Consider the following 20,898-nt stretch of genomic DNA (forward strand, 5'->3'; position numbering starts at 1 on the left):
GGGCTGCAAAGTTAAACATGATATTTTGTACATCAAGCGCTTCTCAAACTGCTCGAGGCTGCTTAATCGAAGGGAAAAGGCCGCTTAATACTCACCAAGAATTATGTGGGTCAAGCTGATTATCCTCTGCGTAGTTATTCGATAAAACGCTGTAAAAAGCCGGGTCAAAAATACTTCCACACATTTATCTTGGGCCGCGCGCGCTGTTCAAATCGCTTTGAATCATTCACAAGCTCGTAATACCATACAGTAAGGGAAACATATCTGTTTTGTCTCTTTAGTGACGTGAATGACAGCAGAACAAGCGACGAAAACAATCAGTAAAAGTTAACAATTACTTTTCGCTATATTTACATCGAGTTGTCAATTATTAAATTATCTTTTTGCTGCGCGTCGTTTTTTGTTTGTTTGTTTATTTAAGCCAGCAGAAAGATTTTGGTTGATTTTTCCTGACCAGGTAAACAAAATTCTTCACCGGGGAGAAAAAAAATCGACCAGGGATTTTTCAGATGATCACCAGGTACCAGGGAGGTCCAATTTCCACCAGGGAGGGCAAAATAACCCACCAGGTCTGTTACAGAGGGGTGTTTTAATAGCGGAAAGAAACGATCGCAAAGAGTTCTAGTAGGTTGAGGGAGCATTTATAAAAACATACCCTTTTTCCATGTCGTAAAGCATAATTGACTTCAAATTCGTGTTCTTTTGGTTGTAGGGATCTGCTCATTCATGAAGGTATATGGGACATGGTAAGGGTGGATCATGGGACGGAGCACAGCCTCATGCTGTTTGTCCAGGAATATCTCAAGGACCAGAGAGGAAATTTGTCATGCGAGCCTTACGTCCAGACACGTTCTAGGGAGGTTAGTTACGGGTTTAAAAATACCAAGAATAGCTACTGTGGATACTGCTGCGGTTCAGTTGGCATGTACTAAAACCCGAAACAACGAAACGAAACCACCGAAACGAAACGACCGAAACGAGCGAAACCACCGAAACGAGCGAAACGAAACTAAATCACCGAAACAAACAAAACCAATTACAATAATTGAGAGCTAACCGTAAACAGGCTAACCGGAGTGCATAGTAGGCTAACCTAAGTGAAAAGTAGGCTAACCGGAGTGTGTAGTAGGCTAACAGGAGTGTATAGTAGGCTAACCGGAGCGAATGGTAGGCTAACCGGAGTGTATACTAGGCTAAACGGAGTGCATAGTACGGTAAGCGGCGAAAATATTGAAGTTGTGCTTGTTTCGGTAATTTTGTTTCGTTTCGCTCGTTTCGGCCGTTTCGGTTGTTTCGGTGGTTTCGTTTCGGTCGTTTCGGCGGTTTCGGTCGTTTCGTTTCGGTGGTTTCGTTTCGTTGTTTCGGGTTTTAGTACATGCCGGTTCAGTTCACCACGCCTCACAATTCCGCTCAGCGGACGCTCTCTATTTAGTTCCCAGTCTTCCCCTTCATTAAACGCCTTGAAGAACAACTATCCACCTTTTTGAGCCGTTTTGAGCGAGTTTCTGCGAGAGTTTTGACAGTTTTGGTAAAATTTTCGATTGTTATGAAGAGAACAAGTTTTCCTTTAATGGCCCAACATATCTGAAGGTAGGAGATGCTCCTTTTTGGACGAAATTTGCGATTGTCTGAATGAAAAGATCGATGAACCAGACGATGTTTTCAATTCTGATGTCGAAGGTTTACAAGCTAGGTGACAGCAAGGATGGAAATAATGAAGTTATCCCACCAAGGATGATAATTTCGTTGAAGAACAAGAGGAACTAAACCTTCATGGCAATAACATTGAAGATTATGAATGCAATGAGGATTCTTTTGATCGAGGAAGGCTACGAAACATTTGTTTTTGTAGCTAGTAAGCTAGGGAGAAAAGGACATGATAGAGTGCAACAGCAAAACATTTTCGTACGAAAAATTACTTTCAGTTATTTGCCGTGACACTCAACTCCTACGTTTTTAGTGGCATAATGTAGCTTTGAAGAGTCAAAGGTAGCAAATTTGATATCAAAATAATATTCAATAAATTGGCTATCAATCTAGACATGTGCAGTAATTTTCATGACCAAATCAAGAGTGCAGGACACTGAAAAACATTGAAGTTAACAGGTGTGAGACACTTATTAATAAATATGTTGATTGACAGATGGCTCTATGTCTTGTCTGTCACATATTCAAATTTGGCTTTTATATGTCAGATGAAACTGAAGATGAGCAAACTTTACAAGACTGGTCCAAAATTGAAGAATTTCACTAAATTAATTTGGGCTCTGAAGACAGAGTTTCAGAGTTTCGTCAGGCCATTTAGTTCCCCTTTACATACAAAATAGCTTTCCCCCATGAAAAGAGATAGTTGGCACAAGATTAAAAATTGATTATCTGTTTACAGAACCTTCCTGCTGAGAGGAAATGGCCCGAAATAAACCAACGCGTGACATATCCCATTAAAGAAACACTGGTACGAATGGAGAACAACCTAATGATTGCCATGCACGATCCTGTAGTAAAATTCTGTGTCTCCTTCATAACACTGAATGTAGCAGAAGTTGGACTTAGAAGGTTTATGGAATCATGGAATTTACATCCCCTAGAAGGTAACTGTGGTATATATTTTTAAAGCAGCAAATTATTGACAAGGTGAAAAAAATTAAAAATTAAGAAAGGCATTTTAAACAGAGCACTACAATATTCAATGTGCTTGATCAGCAAGGATGTTTGGAATCTTTTTATAAGGCATGCACACTGGAAAATTTCTTTAACACCGTATCTCCCTTCCTTTCCACTCTACCATCTTCCGTTGGCATATACCTATTAAGGGACTGGTCAATAAGTAGAGGATGGGGGGTGGGCATGCAGAAGCAAAAATGGGGGTGGGTCATCAGTTTTTGAGCCCTCGAAAAGGGGTGGGTTATGTAATTTTGATCTACAGGTAGGAGGTGGGTCATCTTATTTATTCACTAACTTTAAACTGTTATAGTTTCAAGAAAAGTTGAATTCATCAGAATATAAAATTGATTAGTTTCTCCATGTGAGCAGTTTTAAATAAATTTCTAGCAATTTCAGAAGGCCCAAATATGAAATTTCCCGGGGAAGCATGGCCCCTGACCCCCCTAAATGGCTTGTGATCATAACATCAGTTTTGCCTGTATCACTTCACCATGCATAGATTCATGCTGGGCCTTAGGCCTTTTAATACTAGTAAACTCTTTTCTCAAACACTTTGCAAATGTGAATGATGGACAGTGGTTGTAGTTTCTGTTATCAATTTCTGTATAAGAATATGGACTCTTCAATAGTTGTTTATGAATTAATATTACACACTGTTTCAGTTTTCGCATATGTTTGTCTAAATTTTCCAATGGATTTAACACACAAATATGTGGAAAACTTACGAAAGACTAGTATAAGACATGATAAAGTTATCCCTCTTTTTTGTGCTAAGAAATGAGAAAAGACGTTCATGGAACAGCAGTGCCCATCAGGGAAAAATTAGGGTGGTGTATGTAGGGAATTTCACTTTACAAGCTGATGTCAAATCAAAAACCTCCAACCCCTAACAGATGATAAAGAAATGATTGTTCCCTTGAATTTTTTAGCAAAGGGGGTGGGACATGTAATTTTCAACCCCCTATCAGGGGAGGGTCAGTCAGTTTTAAGCCAGAAGGAAGGGGTCACGAATGTTCGAGCCACAACTTTTCCAATTGCTCCGGCCCCCCACCCCTGGTACTTATTGACCAGTCCCTCAATGCCACTTCTTTAAAATTGGAAATGTACTGGTACTAATGTTTGAGGGAAGTCCATATACCTTATATTATTTCAACTTTTCTTTGTGTATAGGTAGAAATGGGCGTATGCCAAACTTAGTGGCGGCCAACACCAACAGAGTTAGGCGAATTAATAATCCTACGATTATTCCTAGCGTCGATCAAGCCATTTGTATGTACAAAAATGCAGGAGGCTCCATCACGCGAGAGAGTTCATTTGGTACTGACCCTCTGCGAGACAACGCTGCTCTCACCACCAGGAGGGAAGAGCTCTTTGTGCAAAACAACAGCTCATTTGATGATATTTTTAGTAGCCTAGTGAATGGAAATTCATCCCATTTAGAAAGGGCAATTTTGTCGTTTGTTGACATTACACGTCACCTTTCCATCACCATATAATACATAGACAATTAAGAAATATTCTGATACTAACAGTGGCCTGGACTGTTTTTCAGTTACCTAGAGCAAAAGGTGACATTGCATTTTTACTATTGTCACAATATCGATTCACAACACTTGTGAAAGAAAACAATAAAATATCATTAAAAAAACTAGAACTGCTGAACTGATTTGTTTTGTTACCCTGTCATATATTTGGCATTTCTCGGGGGAAGATGGGGGGCCCACTATCTGGCTTATACGTAACCTGAGATCATACCCTCTCTTCCTTCTATAAAAAAAGAATGGCTGATCGTAGGTTAGCTTCTACAGGGACACACCGCTGGATGGGGTGTGGCTTTTGGCCTCTCCGCGCTGAACAGGGTATGCAGTTTCAAGTGAGTATGTTTTAGTCAGACAGAGGAGGGCATGAAGTTTCCGGTGTTGTGGTCTGTTCTTGACCTAATGTACTGTCTAGGCTTGGGTGGGAATGCTCGGAGACATTAGCTGATTAAAGCCACTCTAGAAATCTAAGGGAAAACAAAGTATTCAGACTAGTCTTTAACCTGTCCTAAAAAGGGTATAGATGCCAGACTGTAGCCGAGTAAATGTTTAACTGTATTTATTTTGCAGCTCACCAGTCAACATAAGATCATTCACATTATTATAATTTAGAGCAATTATTTATCCAGGGGGTGGGGGAAGAAAGTCGGCACTTTTTTTGACGACATAGCGTAACCTCCAGCGTCATCCCTATAACCAGTCATGGGTCAAGTACCCCTCCCTCCTGGAGGCACATCTATCAATGCTAAACACCTGTTTGGTATGGAGGTATATCTATGAAGCAGGAGGGCATTTTGCGTGCGCATGCGTGCAACCGCTGTACAAAGACCGCGTGATCTTGGGAATAAAAATGGCGCGAAAGATTCAAACTTTGTTTTTTGTACTGTTTATCGTCACATAATTTAATATAGGCCAAAATTAAATTTCGCTAAGAAAAGGTGTTTTGTGTGTGGCAAGGCTCTTATAAAGCAGATTTTCTGGCCAGCTTCGGGATCGTTGTTGCAAATAATGGGAAAATATGTGGGACAGGTAGGAAAGCCTTCACCGACAAAAATTAAACAGGCCGTAAAAAGAGGAAAACATTTATCCGTGTGCTGGAGCGTGATATATTAGGATCAAAACTTTACATCAAATCAATTGCTGTAATACAGGCAGAGTGCGAGCAATATTATAGCTTGTCGGGTGATTTTTTGCCTAAAGGGACGGCCACCAAAGAAAAGGGTTTTCCCTGAGGGGAACGACATGTTTGGGTGTTCTGCACATGATAATGCAGCTCACTGATGACTCCAAAGCAAAGCCAACTTGCCCTCGACTGGCAAACAGGGTTTCCTGGAACAAGAACTGCAGTTCTTTAAAACACATTTAGGCGAAACAGAAGTAAAACAGCCGTTATAACAGAATGAACATCAAACTTAATGAAATAAACGTTGAATGAAAAATTGAAAATAACATTGTTTATAGTTAAAAATTATTTCTTAAGACATTTTATACAGCAGTTATTAGAACGTTTCTGAAAAATATATATATAGCTTGTTCGTTTCATGCTATTTTTTGACTGGTGATCAAGGCTAGATTTTGATAAAGGAGCCAAAAATGTACTAATTAACATAGTAAAATGTAAACAAATAGTCTACCAGCAAAGAATTACCATAACACTTTAAAATTAAGACCGATCGCAGTAATTATTTTCTTGTTCAACAGAATAATTGTGGTATCATCGAAATGTGAAGTTATTTTGACCAATGCTCACGTTTAAGGAAATAATCACAAACGATAGTTTCTCTGTTAGGATAAACCAGCGAGAACGTACGTTAAAGAAAGCTAAAAATTTCCACAATTGACCATTTTTTAACGCTACCTTCGCAGCATTAGACGATAGTTTAAGTACTTCAGGCTCCATATATCATCGGTAGACGCTGGAGATCAAGGCTAGATTTTGAGATTTTTGCATTGTGAGAACGACTAAATTGTAGTTTTATGACAAATCTGAACAAAATCATGACCACTCGCTCAAACCCGGGATACTTGATTATAACATCGTATAGTTAAAATTGCTGTTTTATACTTTAGTACTAAGTAGCCGTAGCGCTTTGTCCGTTTAGATCTTCCGGCTATTAAAAACATGGGCAAGGTATTTAGGTTCTCGACATTCGGTCGCCATTTTGTCCACGTGCAATGTTTAATACACATAGCCAAAGTCGATCAGATAAACAGCACGCCGACACCAAACTTTGCTTGTTGTTGTCAGAAGATAAAGCAAGGACTCTTAGTATTGTATACAGCAAGTAAAACTTAAAACACGTTTCATTTTGAGCTAGAAATTAGGCCATAAATTGTGGAAAATATGTAAACAATCGATAGCAGAACTTCTCTGTCGTGCGCACTAGTCCATATCGACGCATGCGCACGCAAAATGCCCTCCTGCTTATCTATGACAAAATTCAATACTCAGAAGTTGAAATAAAATTATTGAAATCAGGAATGCATCAATCCAAAGTTGAATGGCAACAATCCGATTCAGCAAATAGCTATAATGCAAAAAGGCAAAACCCTACAAGGCATCATACAAACAGGCATCACGCTAAAAGGCATAACGCAAACAGGCATAACGCAAGTAGGCAAAACGCAAATAGGTATAGCGCAAACAGGCATCACGCAAAGAGGCATAACGCAAACTGGCAAAACGCAAATAGGCATAACGCAAACAGGCAAAACGCAAACAGGAAAAACGCAGGCAGGCATCACGCAGAGGCATAACGCAAAGAGGCAAAACGCAAGCGGACATCACGCAAGCGGGGATCACGCAAATAATTCTCGTCCCCAGGCCCCTCGCTTTTGCCTTGTATATGTCAACGTCTGCTGCACCTAATTTAAACCCGAATTCTTACCTGAAATTGTCCGCAGCTCTTTCTGATCTTGGCGGGTTCGGTTCAACGGTATTTGACACTGGCTGATGATCACTTAAGAGGCGGATCGCCTCGTTTAAGAGGGAAGACACAGACTGTCGCGAACTTCCTTCAGCCATTTTGGGATCTTCAGAAGTCCGCAGCGATCCCGTGAGCTTCTTGGGCAGTTCGGTCACCGCTGACTGATAACCCGCAGGCTCTGGGGACGTTCCTCTTCGTGTTTTGCCTGTTTGCGTTTTGCCTTTTTGCCTGTTTGCGTTATGCTTGTTTGCGTGATGCCTGTCTGCGATATGCTTGTTTGCGTTATGCCTGTTTGCGTTTTGCCTCTTAGCGTGATGCCTGTTTGCGTGATGCCTGTTTGCGTTATGCCTATTTGCGTTTTGCCAGTTTGCGTTATGCCTCTTTGCGTGATGCCTGTTTGCGTGATGCCTGTCTGCGTGATGCCTGTTTGCGTTATGCCTATTTGCGTTTTGCCTACTTGCGTTATGCCTGTTTGCGTTATGCCTTTTAGCGTGATGCCTTTTAGCGTGATGCCTGTTTGTATGATGCCTTCTAGGGTTTTGCCTTCTGGCGTTTTGCCTTTTTGCATTATAGCTATTTGCTGAATCGGATTGTTGCCATTCAACTTTGGATTGATGCATTCCTGATTTCGATAATTTTATTTCAACTTCTGAGTATTGAATTTTGTCATAGATATACCTCCATAGTTTGGGGCTGTAGGCCGGGTAGCCTGCGTAGCAAGCGTTCCCGTGCGAGCGAATTTTCTGTGTGTAGATTCTGGCGAAAAGCGTTGTTGATCTTCCCCACCTTCGAGAATAGCGGTTCCGTCGCTTTGAACGTCATTATTTTATATCATCACAAATAGCGTGACCTAGCCAGCTAATGGGCTCCTGATTTGTCCTTTAAAATCAGTCGTCATTTAATAGATTTTTTTTTCTTTCTGGTCTTTTTGTTTCTTCTTGACTGTTATAATTAATGGTTCCGGTAGCCTTTTTCTCTCCCCTCTATGAAAAAGGGAGAAAGAGGTAAAATATTTGCGGACGTTTTTTAGAAAGGATGAAGAAAAAAATAAGCTTAGCTAATTGGAAACAAGTGAATATAGTTTTATAGAAAAAAAAGGCAGATTAAGAGTTAAGACAAGCATTGTATCATGGTGTGAGTTATTTATTTCAATATAACACGAGGCAGCAAACTTGTATGAAATCAACAACTTCATTTCACTGAAAGTGCAGACCGGATTTCGCTTTTTACGTTCTCAACAACCCTACGTAACTTCATAAGTAAGTCACTGTTCCGATATGCATTATTATAACACGATTATCCCGTACAAATCTACTAAATCTGCTTAGAAGCATCAGTAACATTATCAGTGATGGACACTTGAATTTTGATTTAAAATTAAATAGCTAACTATTGATTAGTTAGTATTTTTCGTATAAACAGGTAACGTCATTTTGAAAAAGAACTGCTAGTGAGTTTCCTAAAAACGTTGTCAAGACTTACACAAACAGAACATAAACTGGATAGAATCAGACTCAAGCATCCAATATATTGCATTGAGTTCAGTGAAACGTTTGATACAGTGAAAAACATGTGCATGAGCTTCTAAGAACTGAAGAAACTGATTTTAAAGCATATGAGGCAGTTGTGAATCATCATCCTCGTCTTGATCGCCTGCACCATAAGGAATTGTGTCACGGTCATCTGAACCCTCATCGTCAATTGGTACTTCTTGACCTAGAATACAGGCCAGGTCCCGAACCATTGGAATGATGGAATACTGTCGGCTTGTCCGACACAAAGGGCACTTCCCGGCCGAGCGCTCTCCAGAAAGCCTGTTCGCAGGCTAGGAGCAAGCCGCCGCCGGAAGGTGGGCTGTTGAAAAGCAAATAGAGCAGCGGAAAATTCCTTCCAGGGTTTCCTTTGCTGATGGTGCTTCAGGAATCTGGGAGATAGACCCTGAAGACTCTGCTTCGGCGATCGGTTCCGCTATCATCTTCCTAAGTTCATCAAGGATGTCACCTGCTTTCCCTTTGTTTCTTTTGGAGTTGGGTTGTTTTAAGTTTCCCGCCTGACGTTTCTGGGCGACAATGATCTTTCTGTTGGTCCTCCAGAACTGTGATCCTAAAGTTAATTATATCAGATAAAATATTGTCAGTAAAGCACACAAACATACCACAAAATAAAATGTATTCTGGATAATAAATAAGCTCAGTGAGTATCTCGAACGTATCGCAAGACAAAAAATATGTACACAATGTACATAAGGCCAGTTTCATCACTCTGTTCCTCTCACAAAAAGGGAAAAAGAAAAACCAGAAAAAAAAAACAATAGCTGTTTTCTGACAATGACAAGCGCTGGCCATATACAACAAAATTAAAAAAGAAAATGAGTGCGTGGATTTGTTATTTTGGACGAATTATCATTCTCGCGATTGAAAAAGCAAAGAAATATCGTGTCCACAAATCGTAGCGTCCTCTAATTTAGTGTGACTTCCTCAAAAACGGCTGTGAAGGGGACTACCAAGTCTAAAAACACCTTACTAATAGTTCACCCGGAGAGTTTCTCTTACTACTGAAGTACTAACAATGTGGCCACAACAACAAAACGGAATCGCGGGGGTTGATCAACCGGCCCTAATTTAATAAACGTCCAGGAATGTAATAAATGGTCCGACATGTGTTTTAGTTTTTTTAGGAATTAAGATTTAAACTTACCTTTGGTCATGTCGTTTGATACGATGGGAAGATACTTTGAGTCCAGAAGAATGACTTCATAGCCAAGCTGGCCTTTCAATTGCTCCTGGATTTTTTCAACTGTAGCTGATTCTTCCTGTAGTCCCGGCATAACAAATCGAACCCAATCGAACTAAATTTCAATCGAACTCAATCGAACTCAATCGAACTCAATTCATGGATTGAGTTCGATTGAGTTCGGCAATCGAACGAAATCGAACTCACCGAAAAGAAAAAAAATCAATCGAACCCAATCGAACGTTCGATTTTCGAACTCGTGATTTGTGTAAAACAGGCGTTGAAAATCCATAACCAGATCTTGGAAGCTCAAGTTACTTCAGCCCGGAGTGTAGCGCTTGTGTTTTTCGTAAACGAAGAAATACTGCAGAAATGGCTTCAGATGCGATGTGGATTGTAAGCTTCAAATGTGTAGTAAAAGGCTACCAGGAATGCCACTTTGACGTAAAGGATGGCGAAGTTTTCAAGGTTTGAAAGAAAATAGGCGAGAAAGGCCGTGCATTCCGAATTGTAAACGAGCGCATCTTGACACTCAAGAATTAAATTTAACTTTCAATTTTGACCTGAGGAGAAAAATAATTTCACTGTTGCATTTACTATTTGTCCTTTCTATCATGGCAGTAATTATAAGATGCTTCCATACATCCAATATACTGACGCTCGTTCACCTCTTACTCTCTTGGTCACTGTTAATTGTCCAAGATGAATTTGAGAGAATCATGTATATCGTTAGTAAGATATTTATCATAATCATCCATCTACTGTACGCCGTTGCCTGTGTCGCGGTTAGTAATTTGCTTGTATTTTTGACTCAAAGTAACCCTTCGAGTTGTCTTTCCGCAATTGCAAGTTAGCTAAAAAGGAAAGAGTACAACGATTTCGGAATACGCCCGTGGGTATAATGATAGCTTTGTTCTGTTCTGGTTTTTTTTCTCTTAACTGCCGTGGACAGTTTATAAATGGGGTTTCTATTATTGAATAAATTGTAAAAAAGCACGAGAAAAACCTGCTTTGATGGGCTTGCTTTGTACATACAAATTGGTCGTTACTATTCCAGACGACCTGCAACTTACAGACCCAGAACGATCCGTTCTCAGAAAAGGACTTTCTTTGCTTTGTATTGGTTTACCAGAGCCAATCGAACGCAATCCATTTAATTGTGTTCGATTGAGTTCGGTTCGATTGAGTTCGGAAACCGAACTCAATCGAACACAATCAGATGGATTGAGTTCGATTGAGTTCGATTTGTTCGATTGAATTCGATTTGTTCGGAAATCGAACTCACTGAAAGTCTGGTGTTCGATTTCGTTCGATTGCCGAACTCAATCGAACTCAATCCACGGATTGAGTTCGATTGAGTTCGATTGTGTTCGATTTTCGAACGTTCGATTAACTATGCCAGGTGTAGTACAAGGTGTATTTGGAACTTCTCCGTGACTGCACCTTTTGTTTCGATATCTACAACAATAAACGCTTTTTTCCAGGTGAATGTTTTCGCGGCAGTCGAAGTGCTGGAGGTGGTAAACCGAGGTCTTTTAATGCTGGACGGTGGAGGGTTCAGCCTGGAACGTTCGTTCTGCATACCAATTGGAGAGTACGGCATACCAATTGGAGAGTGGCTCGGTGAGGACGGAATGACGGCTAGAAGATTTCCTGCAGGATTTCCATTCACGATGTACTTCTTCTGCGCATCTGATGCATCGATGTGAAATTTTCCATCATCGTCCGGGAGGACAATTTCGCCATCCAGGGAATTTATGTAAATTCCCTGGCTTTCGAGGCGAAATACCATTGACAAATTTGTCATGTTTAACGCACTTTCCCTAATTTTTAACTCTCGTTCGCCACATGAAAGCGATATTAACGCCATGGTGAATAGGTTAGTAAGCGAAACCTGGCGAGACCCAAGTGAGCTAACTCGTCGGTAAATGAGAAGCCGGCGACCAAAGTATATATAGCTGTGCTGACGCAATCTTTCACGTCAATTTAGATTGGCGGGAGATAACTGCACCAAAATTCCTCTTTCCGTCTTAACGTCGACTTGAAAGAAATCTCCTCTGTCAAAGTGCTTACGATTTTTGCTTTCTTTAACAAAATCTTTAACAATAGTCTCTATTGTATTAGCTTCTGGGAAGTTCATTTCACAAGAAAAATCAACTGACAGGCGTGTCTCTGGCTTGATGTGCGCGTCACGCCCACTTGTCACTTGTCATTTGTCAATTAATTAGCGAATTAAAAAAAGGTACCAAATTTCGATTTAAATTTGTTGACAGAGAGGTTTGAAAAAGGGTACCAAATTTCCATTTAAATTTGTTGACAGAGAGGTTTGAAAAACGTACCAAATTTCGATTTAAATTTGTTGACAGAGAGGTTTGAAAAAGGTACCAAATTTCGATTTAAATTTGTTGACAGAGAGGTTTGAAAAAGGTACCAAATTTTAAATTAATTCTTTTGGCGGCGTGGTTGAGAAAAGGATCCCAATTTCGATTTACATTTGCTTGCCGAGAAATTAAAAAAACCCAAGCCAATTTCGTTAAAAAGAAATAAAAGATAATGGTTTTTCAATCGAAGAGTATTTCTTAGTAAATGCATAAAAAGGTATGATTATTTGATTAACTTTTAACATCATAAAAGGTAAAGTTTGAAAATAAGAGACCAAAAACCAATTTGCAGGAGAAAACCAGAATTGCCGAAAACTTTCACTGATTTTATTGCCTCTGGAATTCCAGCTTTGTATGTTGGCGACCGCGACTGCTCTGAACAGCAACTGGCGGATAATTTAGATTTTAAATCTAAACTGGTGTTTGGAAGTCCGGAGGCGATTAACTATCGACACATTTTTCGTCGGTTGAAAAACAATTTCAAACGTGTATTCATCGATGAGAGACATGGCATTGCCAAATGTTAAGAGTGTTTGTCGTTTATTTTTTATTTTTACTTAAAAGGCCGGTCCATTCACTGTCTATTTTAATATTAAAGTTCAACTACAGAACAGCGGTATATATATATTTGCAAATTTTATAAAAAACTTTATTAGTACTGTATAAAAAAAATAGTACGTAAAACTTTATACTGTTAAAAAAATGATAATAAAATTACATTTATATACTAATAAAAAATTTAGGGCGAACATCACCTCGCCGGGTAAAAATGTCGGTGGTCGTGGGTCGTGGGTGGGAGTCGTGGGTCGTGGGTGTGGGTAAAGTCGTGGGTAACAAAAAAGTAAAAAAAAAAAATACTGAACAAAAATTTGTGACAAAATAGTTCGGACTAAATCTGAAGACTTCCGATGATATCAACGAAAAATTCTGAAGTCGTCCGAAAACTTTCAAGAATTACGCGAACATAGCCGAACATTTTAAGAAAAAGCTTCCGAACATAACCGCGAAGTCCCTTGTCTGAGCAAAGAACAATATTGGCCGTTTTCATATTATAGACGCGTTACCCGTCTGGACGAGCATGGGCACATTTTTAGTTTGTATGGTTACACAAGTCTCTAGGATAGGCAAAAGACACGTTACGCGTCTAGACGAGCTACCTTTCGTAATGCGTCGCTCAAAACGCAGTACGTATTTTATACTTTATCCGCAGCCCGTAGCCCGCGTTTTAAACCTCAGTTTGTAGTCCGTAGTCCTCAGTCCGTGACGAAAAACACTCATTCATATAATAGCAATAATACGTGCTTGTTATAAAAATAAGCACAACGATTTGGAAGAGCTAGGTAGGCGCAAAATTATATGCAGTGCCTCGGGTGTTGGTAAAATAAGAAAGCTCTCGAAAAGTTCTCACAATTCCAAGTGTGTAATAGGTTGTAGTAAAACTGTTGGCTGCAATATTTCCGTGTTCGAATCGCACATCTTGTCTCTTTGGCCAACAAGCGAGGCCATTGCATGATTTTATTAGTAAACCAATCAGAAGAGTTTTTTTGTAACCGCAAACGGAACCATCAAAATTTCCCACGGTAAAAATGCCGATCAGTCTGCAACGCACAATGTCACGCAATATTTTAAAGTCATCGTTCTTGTCGCGCAAGGGGAGTGTGCGAGGACGAAATGCTAATGTAACTCAGAATAAGATAAAAATTTAATATTAATTTCCATGTGAATATTGTATTTATTACTCTTTTCTTCCGCTGTTCTTTTCTCAGACAAGAGGCTTCGTAAATGTTGGGACTTCCGACGACGAGATCTTCAGTTTTAGTCCATTTGCAAGCGATCAATCTGATCGCAAAATTCTAAGCACTGATCATGCTCCATTTCATAATAATTATTGCTTTCATATTTTTACTTTATTTTAATATTTTAAATTCATTTAAATCTTAATTAAAACTATTTTGTTTATCTGTGCCTAAAATATGTTGGTGTTCTAGGGGTATTTCGCGGTGTTTCTCGTTTTAAAGACATCCCAACAAATTGTCGAGCAGAAAGAGCTCTGAAGAGTACCTTGGCTGGGACGAAACTCTGCGTCAGACTAGCCATGAACGAACTATTTTGTCACAAATTTTTGTTCAGTATTTCTTTTTTTTACTTTTTTGTTACCCACGACTTTTACCCACACCCACGACTTTACCCACACCCACGACCCACGACTCCCACCCACGATCCACGACCCACGACAGTTAGCTATACTCAGCAAGCGGCAGCAAGCGTTACTAGCTAGCACAATACAAATGCGGTGTGCGACTATAAAGTGTCATAGAAATGTTAACATTGCTTAATCCACAACATTAAATTTCTTTTGTCCTGATGTAAACGGTGACTTCCATTTGTTCTGAAGTTCGAGAAACGCACACACGCTCGATTGTTTTCGTCGGAGTTCAGAGTCGTTGGTAAGTTGAGTCGGAGGATTAAAGTCACGCAACAACTAAACTCCATCCCTTGAAAATTGATACTCCCCATTTTTGGCGCGAAACGTAATCGAAAACCCAACAAGCGAGACAAGTCGACCTCTCGCGACTTCGTCACTCGATCTCGCGACTTCGTCGCTAGCACGGCCGCTTCGCGACCTAAAAGGCTCGCTTCGCTCGCTTATTCACTGTGAAAACTCATGAGGTCGACTTGTGGCAAGTCTATGTAAAGTTAAGCCCTAAGCTGACTTTAGAAAAGGACTCTGGAATTAAGCGTCATTTTTTTCAACTAAGGACAACATCTGTGCAGTGAAAACATGATCAGAAGAGCGAACACGAAAAAATCTCAGTGGTACTTAGGTGATGAGGGAGAAAGGTTGTTCAAGAAGGTATACGGGGACTTCAAAAGAATTGCTTTGCGAGGTGAGGTGGATGTGTGTCGAGACTCCAAAAGTCAGGATATCATAATGCAATTCAGCGACATGCATTATAAAAGAAGGTGGGAAGTCTTGTTTCCCTCTAGGTTTCCTGTCGAAAAAGCACTCCTGATTGAATTGGAAGACCCAGGGACTTCCGAAGAGCATAGTAATAGTAATCCTATCTCCGAGATTCTGGAAGTGCGTAAAATTTTGAAGAACGTGATTGATCGAATAGTAAGTGAAAGCCTAAGGGGACACTGTGGTGAATCTGATGTAGAAAATGTTGGAGAAAGCTCTGCTGCCACAGATCATCCCATACTTAACTCAGGTAAGCTTATGTTTAATTTAATTACTGCTGTTGCTATTACAGCAAGGCGCCCAAAAGTGTGACCACTTTTAATTTATTCACATTCTTTCGTGCAGATTTAATCCAATCAAAAGCCGTGGATAGCTTGCAGTTGACCTCTGATTGGATTAAATCTGCACGAAAGAATGTGAATAAATTAAAAGTGGTCACACTTTTGGGCGCCTTGCTGTAATTTGATCATGAGAGAGCGGCAACTAATTGTTATTCTCAGCGCAGCACTAGAACAATAGCTGACGTAATTTTTCAGCTATTATATTGTTCTGGTTGCAGAGTATTCGTGCTACTGCCACTGCTACTACCAGATTTATGTTGTTGTTTTTTACAGTATTTGTTTGTTTTTCGAATCTACAATATCCTCTACAGCATAGCCTATTGACAGGTTCCTTCTGCTCTTCACCTCCCCTCCCTGTACTCACTCTCTGACATCTTCAATCTATCTGTTTCATCAGGGAAACTGTTCACAAGCAAAAACATTAACATACAGTGCTAGGTATATTAAAAACTTAAGTAAGTCACATTTATTTCTATTTATTCATTTATAAATTGTAATTTGTCAGAAATAAAATGTGGCCTGAACATTTTTATGCACCTTTCAATATTAAGCCCCAGGGTGGGGGGGCAACCCATGGGAATTTGACATTGTGAAGCTCTCCTAGGGTAGGGATTTTAACATCTAAAATGGCCTGCTGGGTTAGAAATTTAAGAGGAGATATGTGAAATTTGGCATTCACTAGGTGCCCAGGGGTGGGGAATTCGACTCTGGCTTTCAAAAATGTCAAAATCCCCTGGATCTGCCCCCCCCCCACCCTGGGGCTTAACATTGACAGGTGCATTAAGAATACCAATTTTCTTGAGAAAAAAGATTTTCATAATTTGTATATTGATCATCTGAAATGTTTACGTAAACCAGAGTTTTTCTTGGGTAGCGTCTTGTCTGAAATAGGGTTCCAATATTTTAATCAGGTCTGAAATAAGGAGGCTAGTCAGTGGGAGGCATGGTGGCAATTGGCTACCACACTGGGCTACAGATCGACCGGTCCGGGTTTGAGCCCTGGCTAGGGTCATTGTGTTGTGTTCTTGGGCGAGAAGAATGAATTTAATGCTGGGAAGTAACCCTGCAATAACCTAGCATCCCATCCAGGGAGGAGTAGAAATGTTCCCTTGAGTCAGTTTGTGCTACTGAAACCAGGAAAAGCGCGGGCCTGATATGCCACTAGGCTCAAGCAAAGACTTAACCTTACCATTTATCTCTGAACAAGAGTAAGGAAAATCATTTATTATAAAAACATCAGTGAAATACCAGGAAATCTTTCGCGCGAAATAATCATATCTTCACACATGAAAATAACATGTTATTTTCACATGTGAAGATATAGATTTCGAAAAACATTTTTCTGACAAGTTTGCCCTGTTTCAATGCTGAATGAGCCAAAGTAAATCGATATTAAGTCGAAACATCTTCGAATCTTCCTTGGCAATCTTCTGCAATCTTCGGAAATTTTCGGAAAAAATCGGAAAATGTTCGGAAACATTCGTACGACCTTCGGACAACATTTTGCAAATCTTCGGAAATCTTCGGAAAATGGTCGGCAATCTTTGGAAAATCGTCAAAAACATCGTAATTAGTAGGTTTATATAATAAACAGAATATTACATGGTTGCTTGGAGATATGAAATTTATCTTCTCGTGTTCAAATCGATATCCCACTCGTTCGCTGCCCTCACTCGAGAGATATTGATTTAAACACTCGAAGATAAATTTCATATCTCCGCGCAACCATGTAATATCCTCTATATATTTTGGTGTTAAATTGGTTCTAAAAGGGTTTTAGCTGGAAGTGTGTCAAACACCCCCACCCAAATTTTCAGACAGTATACCCCCCCCCCCCTAGATTTCCCATACACATTTTCACATGCAAATTCACATTTAGGATAACCACTAATGATTAGCAATCTGTCTCTAAATTTCACAAATATTTCATGCACATCTTGCTAATGCTCATAATTTTACAAAGTATGAGCAGGCAAAATTCAACATTATTATCCCAAAAAACAAAATATCCAAAAAAAGGCAAATTTGAGAAAAACCTTGTAAATAAAACCCTGAAATACAACATAAGGTGGCTAGCTTATTCTCTCAGGATTCATCGATCCATTTCTCAATTTTCAAATTTGTTGCCACTAATAAAATGTTATAATTCATCATGTGCCTCTGAAGTTTATGCTGACTGCACATCTTGAAAATTTTGAAATGGATTGCCACCTCTACCTGGAGTATGATACTTTAAATCCCCTGGGGGGGGGGGGGTACTCGACATAATCTCCATAATCTCAGGTAGGGAAGTGCAGCCCAGCCTCCTAAACCCTGACCCTGTTTAAGACACGAACCTCTGTTTTTCAAATATTTCTTGGTCAGGTCTAAAATAGGGGGCTATAGTCAGTGGGAGGCATGGTGGTACTTGGTTACCGCACTGGGCTACAGATGCCTCTTCCGGGTTTGAGCCCTGCATGGCGACGGTCATTGTGTTGTGGGAAGTATAACCCAGTGCAATGGACTATCATCCCATCCAGGGAGGAGTAGAAATACTCCTAGTCACTTCATGCTACTGAAACTGGGATAAGCTCCGGTCTGATGTGCCACACGGCTTGAACAAAGAGTTAACCTTACCATTAACCTCTGAAATAGAGTAAGGAAAATCATATATATTGGTGTAAAATTGGGTAAGGGTTTTAGGAAGTGTGCCGAACACCCCCACCCAAATTTTTAGACAGTATACCCCCCTAGATGTCCCATGTACATTTTCACATACATATTCACATTTTGGATTATAACCACTTGTGATTAGCAGTTTGTCTCTAAATTTCACAAGTATTTAATGCACATCTTGCTGATCGATGCTCATAATTTAACAAAGTACGAGCAGGCAAAATTCAACATTATTTTTGCAAAAACAAAATTTATATCCAAAAAACAGGCAAATTTGGGAAAAAACTGTAAATAGAAAAACCCTGAAATACAACATAAGGTGGCTAATGCTCTCAGGCTTCATCTATCCATTTTGCAATTTTCAAATTTGTTGTTGATAATAAAATTTTATAATTCATTATGGGCCCCTGAAGTTTATGTTGACTGCACAACTTGAAATTTTGAAATGGATCACCACCTCTACCTTGAGTATGGTACATTAAATCTCCTAAGAGAGGGGGGGGGGGGTACACAACATAATCTCAGGTAGGGAAGTACGGCCCAGCATCCTTAACCCCTACTAACACTGTTTAAGACACTAACCTCTGATTTTCCTACCCACAGTATGCCAATATTTGACACCCTACCTAAGACATAAACAACTACCCCACAGGCTTTGTTGTAATCGTGCATTACAGCTGAGTATCAATGCCGAAATCACTGGAAGTCAGCAATACGGAAGAATTTGTGAAAATTTGGCTTGTGGCTAAGTTTGTATAAATTTACACCTAGCTCTGCAGGCATATAAGCCTATCCTGTTTGACATTGATCAATGTAAAGATACCCCATTTAAGATAAAAAGGGGTGAAATAGATACTGTATACCCTGTTCAAGACAAAAAAGCCTGAAAACCATACCCTATCAGGCCCTACGTCCCTGTTAAGCCCCTATAAGGGAGTTCCCCCCCCCCCCCCAGGATTAAATCCTATTGATTTATAGCTCAGTTAGAACAATTCCCACTGCTAGTCCAATTCTGGCCCTATCTTTATCATACAATGCAACATTAAGTGGGCGTCCGTGTAAGAACCGACCACTCGATTTTCGGCCCAAAACAGAATTCCCTCAAATTTTCTGTGCAAGACAATTGATCCATATGATAAACAAAAATAGCAATATTTTGGCTTGTAGTGTTATTTGTCAATATTTTTGGCGATGATTGCTGAGAACGGTCAAAAACCGAAAAAATCATCCTGTTTCGAGTCAAAGGCGTCACGCTCAACGGGCTGAAAAATTACGCTTTAACTCAAATAAAATAAAACTTGTATATCATTTTAATTTATGTCTTGTCTATTAGTTCATGGTAAAACATTTGAAATCGGACTTAACAAAAATTAATTATGATTTTTTTAAAACACTCCATAAAGAGCCATCGCAAAAATCACGCAAACATACTGTTGGTTAAAGACGTTTTTCTCAAAAGTTTAACGCGATCTGGAGCCCTGGACACTATCCACGATTAGTACTAGAGTTGGTGTACTAGAAACAAGAAAAAAAGTTTTGGGCACTAAGCTTTTCGAGTTTTAGGAGTGTTATCAACAAAGCCTATTTTTAACGGTCGTAACGCGCGTCACGCAATTTCTTACTATTGTGTTTCCTATCTTTCCCACATAAAACAGTTGTCCGAGGGAGCAAATATTTTCGAAACTAGCTTTCTGCTCGGAATAAGGCATGGATAATCCTAAATTTATCAAATATCGCCCCAAAAATAAGAATTAAGAAGGTTAAATCATGAGCGGCTCCGGTGTGAGTTGTCTTTAGTTCCGTCTTTAACTGTGCAAAAAGCTTCGAAAAGCGGTTTCCGTGATTCGGATATCATAAATAGGGAATGAACTACGAAAGAAACCATTAAATTATTTAACATATTAAACACATTTAATAGCTAGAAATTATTATCATTGTATTATTAAAGTGTACGCCCAGAGAAAATGCAACACGAATGAAAATTTAATTTCAACCCGTGTGAAAAATGCTTGCTGCTAAAACTATTTCTTGTTTTACTTTATATTATTTGTCTTTCAATTTTGTGAATAGGCTACAAACGTATCCTTTAATATTTATTTTCTTCACTTTTTTTTTGCACTGCCCTTGTGCTAAATTTAACTTATGCAAATTTGTGACAGTTGATGTCGTGCGTGCTTACATTACGGCAGGAATAGTTTTGCTCTTTGCGTTTCGTGTTGTTTCGTTCTGTGAAATGGCAGGATTTTGTTCCTTCTCGACAATTTTAGGTGGTAAGTGCGGAAGTAGTCGTGGACATACAGATTGTATAGCCCTAATTGATTGTGACGGCGATATCAGTTTGCATCTAGCAAATCACCACCTGTCAAGAGAAAATACATGTGAAAGGGATCTAATACTGGCAAGAGCAGGTCTTTTAGAACTCACTGAAGAACAGATTAAGAATATGATGGTTTGTACAGCACATCGTTTTACCTTAGGAAAGTACTGGCAAGCTCCGAAGACCTGCCAGTATCCAAGACATCATGGAAAGAAATCGGCGGTAACAGGAACTCATGTTATAAATTTCAAGCTGGCCAGGGAAATTAAAAACTTCTTTGGAGAAGCTGCACCCGTTGGTTCCCGTAAGTTTTATCGTTAAAAATTGTTCTTAATCGCTAAAAATTGTTTACATTGTTAAGCCCTAGGCTGAAACAGATT

At 39.5% G+C, this 20,898-nt stretch overlaps 3 protein-coding genes across 4 annotated transcripts in view; 2 read left to right on the top strand and 1 right to left on the bottom strand.

Moving 5' to 3' along the window:
- The first annotated feature begins 602 nt into the window (after window positions 1-602).
- Window positions 603-4,318, top strand: LOC144642877 (uncharacterized). Its single transcript, XM_078501970.1, has 3 exons — window positions 603-860; window positions 2,387-2,591; window positions 3,835-4,318. The coding sequence occupies exons 1-3, from the start codon at window positions 744-746 to the stop codon at window positions 4,158-4,160; spliced, it is 648 nt and encodes a 215-aa protein (XP_078358096.1). The 5' UTR covers window positions 603-743; the 3' UTR covers window positions 4,161-4,318.
- A 4,636-nt stretch (window positions 4,319-8,954) lies between these two features.
- LOC144642144 (uncharacterized) lies at window positions 8,955-9,956 on the bottom strand. The gene is made up of 2 exons (XM_078501135.1): window positions 9,827-9,956; window positions 8,955-9,232 (listed from the first exon to the last, which is right to left on the bottom strand). Exons 1-2 carry the CDS (start codon window positions 9,954-9,956, stop codon window positions 8,955-8,957), a joined length of 408 nt encoding a protein of 135 aa, XP_078357261.1.
- Window positions 9,957-15,319: 5,363 nt separating this feature from the next.
- Window positions 15,320-20,898, top strand: part of LOC144642920 (uncharacterized) — a 35,398-nt gene continuing 29,819 nt past the window's right edge. For both annotated transcript variants that reach the window (XM_078502024.1, XM_078502025.1), the window contains exon 1: window positions 15,320-15,455. The gene's annotated coding sequence lies outside the window, so the exon portion shown is untranslated. The remainder of the gene's footprint in view (window positions 15,456-20,898) is intronic.

The sequence above is a fragment of the Oculina patagonica genome, chromosome 2 (assembly GCF_052425735.1).
Source record: "Oculina patagonica isolate OP01 chromosome 2, crgOcupat, whole genome shotgun sequence".
Taxonomy (NCBI): domain Eukaryota; kingdom Metazoa; phylum Cnidaria; class Anthozoa; order Scleractinia; family Oculinidae; genus Oculina; species Oculina patagonica.